This window comes from Grammomys surdaster, unplaced genomic scaffold, assembly GCF_004785775.1.
Source record: "Grammomys surdaster isolate TR1022 unplaced genomic scaffold, NIH_TR_1.0 191, whole genome shotgun sequence".
Taxonomy (NCBI): Eukaryota; Metazoa; Chordata; class Mammalia; order Rodentia; family Muridae; genus Grammomys; species Grammomys surdaster.
In genome coordinates, this window is record NW_021604636.1 from 18,408,412 (window position 1) to 18,413,907 (window position 5,496).

Here is a 5,496-nt window from a genome sequence, read left to right on the forward strand (position 1 = left end):
TACAGAATTTCTTTTATTCTGGGTGTTAATTAAAATATTTCTGCTCTTTCTTTTAGTGTTTCATGAACATTAGGTATAGGAGTTGTGTTATAGACATATTAATTGGGGCTGGACATCATCAGCTGTTCTCTTTAAGTTTGACAAGTTGTCATTTTCTGAAATATTCTAGGTCTTCTGCCAAATAATATCACTGTGGAGGGGTGCAAGTTTCATTTATCTGTGGATATAAGGATAAATATTTAGAATGCATCTAGAAATTATGTTGCTTTAGCAAAATTTCAGTAGTGAGTTCCCCTCAAGGTTCATTGGCTTCACCAGCCACAGGTATTTGGCTGTGTTTATAATACCATGCATGTTTTCCTGCTGTTGAATGCGCATTAAGTCTAATTACACAACTGTTGGTCACCAGCAAGATACATATGCCACTGTTCCAGAACTGACACATCTTACTATGATAGTTATTTTAGTAGTCCTTAGCATCATAAATGGCCTAGAATACCTCATTTTTCATGTTCTAGAGATATTTTGAATTTTTTATATTTTGAAAATATAGTATCGTAGTCGGGGGTGGTGGGAGAAGGAGGAGGCGGCGAATCACTTATAAATGGCGCCCAAGCAGGACCCGAAGCCTAAATTCCAGGAGGGCGAGCGAGTGCTGTGCTTTCATGGGCCTCTTCTTTATGAAGCAAAGTGTGTAAAGGTTGCCATAAAGGACAAACAAGTGAAGTACTTTATCCATTACAGTGGTTGGAATAAAAAAAGTGCTGTGAGGCCCAGGCGCTCTGAAAAATCTTTGAAGACACGTGAGGATATTGTAGCCCTTTTTCCTGTTCCTGAAGGAGCTCCCTCAGTACACCACCCCCTCCTGACCTCTAGTTGGGATGAATGGGTGCCAGAAAGCAGAGTACTCAAATACGTGGACACCAATTTGCAGAAACAGCGAGAACTTCAAAAGGCCAATCAGGAACAATATGCAGAGGGCAAGATGAGAGGGGCTGCTCCAGGGAAGAAGGCATCTGGTCTGCAGCAGAAAAATGTTGAAGTGAAAACAAAAAAGAACAAGCAGAAAACACCTGGAAATGGAGATGGTGGCAGTACCAGTGAGACACCTCAGCCTCCTAGGAAGAAGAGAGCCCGGGTAGATCCTACTGTTGAAAATGAGGAAACATTCATGAACAGAGTTGAAGTTAAAGTGAAGATTCCTGAAGAGCTGAAACCATGGCTTGTTGATGACTGGGACTTGATCACCAGACAAAAGCAGCTTTTTTATCTTCCTGCCAAGAAGAATGTGGATTCCATTTTGGAGGATTATGCAAATTATAAGAAGTCTCGAGGAAATACAGATAATAAGGAGTATGCTGTTAATGAGGTTGTGGCAGGGATAAAGGAGTACTTCAATGTAATGCTGGGCACTCAGCTACTCTACAAATTTGAGAGACCACAGTATGCTGAAATTCTCGCCGATCATCCAGATGCACCCATGTCCCAGGTGTATGGAGCACCCCATTTACTGAGATTATTCGTGCGAATTGGAGCGATGTTGGCCTATTCGCCTCTAGATGAGAAAAGCCTTGCTTTATTACTGAACTATCTACATGATTTCCTCAAGTACCTGGCAAAGAATTCTGCAACTTTGTTCAGTGCCAGTGATTATGAAGTGGCTCCTCCCGAGTACCATCGGAAAGCCGTGTGAGGGGCGTGCTCTCTCTCACTCGTGCTTGGATCTCTGTAAACAGTTTGGTTCTTAGTCCTTCTCTTGTACAAATGATGTACTTTGAAGACCGTTAGTGTATAACAGAGTTGATGTTTGTTTTCTGTTTGATTTTAAACAGAGAAAATAAAAGGAGTAACCGCTCCTTTTTTCTTTCTTTTTTTCAAAAAAAAAAAAAGAAAAGAAAATATAGTATCTTCTTCTTCCTTTTTCTTTCTTCAAATTCTCTCATGTAACAACTCCCATTTTTCACTTTCAAATTTAATATATATATATATATACATATATATATATATGTATATATAATTTTACATATAACATTATACACACATGTTATACATGGATGATGGGACTTTGCCCAACATATTTATTCACTCTGTCATATAGCTCTCAGAGAGGAGGTTTTTTGTCACATCCAGCTTGATTCTTTTAAGTTCTATGTTCAAATTCATGGTGCCTTCTGCAGTAGGGCTTATCTTCAACTTCTGCTAAGTTCATTCCTATTTTAAGGTCTGGAAGTTTCAGAGTAAAAGGCTTGATTCATGATGACTAAATCTTTCTTATCAGAGTCCACATGGATTGTGTTGATGTTTGTAGATGACATGTTTAACATCAACATTCTATAATTCATGAGGTCCTCATAAGTAGTTCACTTCGAGGTAGTCATTCTTCAGAAGACTCCAATGCATAAAATCTTAAATTTGCCCCCGTCAGATTATACAATGAAATAAAACTGGAATTGTTTTAGAGGCCATTTATCTCCAAACTTCATTCTTCTTTTGAAAGAAGTTTCAGTTATAGGGAGGTTTAAATGAGATTAAAATGAGAGACACACTAAAGGATTACAAAATCAAAAACTGGAAATTTTGAAGTTAAGAGAGAGAGTAGCAAAGTTATTTTATGGAAGAGTTAAGAACTAAATTTGGCTCTGAGATTTCTAAAGAGCAGAAAGGAAAACATGAAGAATTAGGCAGCTCTTATAGTCTACAGTACAGAAAAAAAAAAAAACCCGAACTTACTTAGAAAATGAAACTATTTCTAGTATCTACTAAAAATAGATTTATATCAGAAATATCTTTTCATAAAAGATATGCCTCATAAAACTTTTGCAGATTATATGGAAATTCTACTTCTATTGTCATGGTAGGTACTAAGACAAATATTATAATGAAGCCACTAAATTCTTATGATGGAGATGGATAGTAAAATTCTATTTATTAACATACTGAAATAATTCTATTTCTCTTAATTTATTGACCATGGATTTTTGAAGAGGTAGTGCCTTCACAGATTTTACTCTTTTTTTCTAACAGAACATTCAAAGTATTTTATCTTACCATATATATTTTAAATATATTTATTATTGTTTTTTAAATCAACAGTTTAGTGTATTTATAAATACAATGCATATATATACACATTAAACTGTTAATTAAAACCAATAATGTATATATATATATATATGAATTGTATTTATACGCATATATCTATATGTATTTATAATTTTTTTGCCTGTTGGTGCTTTCAGTCAGGGTTAAAGAAACTTTCTTTTCTTTCTGTCTTTTCTTTTTATTAATCATTTTATTTTCTTACACTTCAAATATTATCCCTCTTCCTGGTCTGCTCTCCATGAACCCCTCCACCCACCTCATCCCCCTGCCCTTTGCCTCTAAGAGAATACTCCCCCCACCCACCTACCAACTCCCACCTCATTCCTCTAACATCCCACTTCTCTGAGGCATCAAGCCTCCAAAGGATCAAGGGCTTTCCACTAATGCCAGATGAGGCTCTTGATCCTGTAGCAGGAGCCATGGACTGGCACAATGTATACTCTTGGGTTGGTGGTTTAATCCCTGGGAGCTTTGAGGTGTCTAGTTAATTGATGTTGTTGTTCTTCCTCTGGTGTTGCAATCTCCTTCAGTTCTTTGAATTCTTCCCCTGACACTTCCATTGGAGTCCCTAAGCTAAAATGTTTTAAATATTAATATCCACAGTGCCATAGACTTTAAATGTATCCAGTAGAATTTAATCATTATGTTAATTTAATTACTAATAAGTCATGTTTAAAAAATTAATATAGTTTTAATTTTTCAAAATTAAAGTATAATTTCATTATTTTCTTTAATTTCTTCCACTCACTTTTCCCATATACCCCTCATGCTCTATGCCAAATTCATGATACACACACACACACACACACACACACACACACACCAGTGTAAGCTGCTCAATGTATATAATGTTATGTGTATATATATGGTTCCAGGGTTGACAATTTGTTGCTGAATGCTTGATTGGAGGAATATTCCCTGGAGAAGAATCTATTTGTGACACTATTGTTCAGGTTTTACTCAGGTAGCCACATTGTTGAGACTTCTTGGCTGTAGCTTCCCTTACATGTCCCACAGTACACATGTCTATCTGGTTCTTATAGAATTACATCTAATTCTTACATCTAACCTTTTGTAATATTCCCTGAGGTTCATGTCCAGGAGTGGTGTTGTAGATACATCAGTTGGGTCAAAGTACTATAGATTATTTTTCTCTATTCAAAATAGAGGTGTGTACCACCACACATGGATTTATAAGTTGTTTTGTCCCATGCTGGCCTTGACCTAAGAGATCTGCTTGTCTCAGTCTCCAGGGATTAAAAGCATGTCCTATATTGCTTGGGCCTAATCTTTTCATTGTCACTATGACTTAAGGTATGTCATAGATCCCAGTCAGAAGCCTGTGTGTTTTAGCTTCAAGATATGGATCACACAGATATGTCCTCCATTTCTGGATTGTAGTTCATTCCAGATGTAGTCAAGTTAACAACCAGGAATAACCATATCATCATTCCTTGTGACTTTTTAAATGCTATTACTCTTATTTTAATTTATTCTCCATCTCTTTTTCAATGTTGACCTTGCTCCCACTTTCTAGTTATAGTTCCCACCATTTCCCATTTTGCCTTTCAAATTACACTTACCTTATGATTCTTCTCTCTTTTTCTTCTCCCCAGTTGCTTCTCATAGTCTGTTTTATGTTCCTGGTTTTTACTGTAATTCAGGCTATATATTAACTTCTGAAGATTTACAATTATGAAACACAGATGAGAGAAAACATGCAAATGTTTGTTTTTCTGTTTCTGGGTATCCTCAATCAATGAAATCTTTATTTGTTTCATTCATTTACATGAAATTTTTATCATTTCAATATTTTTGTATTTAAAGAGTATTCTACAGTGCATATGTATATCATTATTCATTTATCAGTTGAAGAAATTTTATTTTGCTTCCATTTCTGTAGAAGAATTTTAATATGGCAACATGCCTGCTCTGCCAAGGGCTCAGATCCAAAGATTTTCTAGGTCCGTGTGATCTGACTGGAATGTAATCACACCCTGGATTTCAGTACAATCTTTCTGGAATACAGACAAACCTTTAGTAATTTACCTTTAATCCCAATGAAAGTAAGGTCAGACAGAAGCAGCCATGTTTTAATGCAATGTCTAATTGAGAGGCAGACAAAAATGACAAATCTGAGAAAGATGTAACAAAATGAGTCAGGAATAGCATACTCTTGCCTCTCAGAAGAACAGCACAAAAAGAAAGAATACTTAAGAGAACAGCACAAGAAAGAGCATCAACTTACGAGAACAGTGCAGAAGGAAGAAGTAAGAGAAGAATGGAGGGAGGGAGGAAGGGAGGAAAGAGAGAGAGAGAGACATAGACAGAGAGACAGAGAGAGACAGAGTGGGAGGGAGAGGGAGAGGGAGAGGGAGAGGGAGAGGGAGAGGG

The 5,496-nt window shown here is 36.5% G+C and overlaps 1 protein-coding gene across 2 annotated transcripts; it reads left to right on the top strand.

The window, feature by feature from the left end:
- Positions 1 to 575: 575 nt before the first annotated feature.
- On the top strand, positions 576 to 1,856 carry LOC114622768 (mortality factor 4-like protein 1). 2 transcript variants are annotated; one of them, XM_028769255.1, is made up of 2 exons: positions 576 to 759; positions 877 to 1,856. In XM_028769255.1, the coding sequence occupies exons 1-2, from the start codon at positions 605 to 607 to the stop codon at positions 1,691 to 1,693; spliced, it is 972 nt and encodes a 323-aa protein (XP_028625088.1). In that variant the 5' UTR covers positions 576 to 604; the 3' UTR covers positions 1,694 to 1,856. The 2 variants fall into 2 exon arrangements, with proteins under 2 accessions (XP_028625088.1, XP_028625087.1); XM_028769254.1 differs by having other exon boundaries at positions 576 to 1,856.
- The last annotated feature ends 3,640 nt before the right edge of the window (positions 1,857 to 5,496 follow it).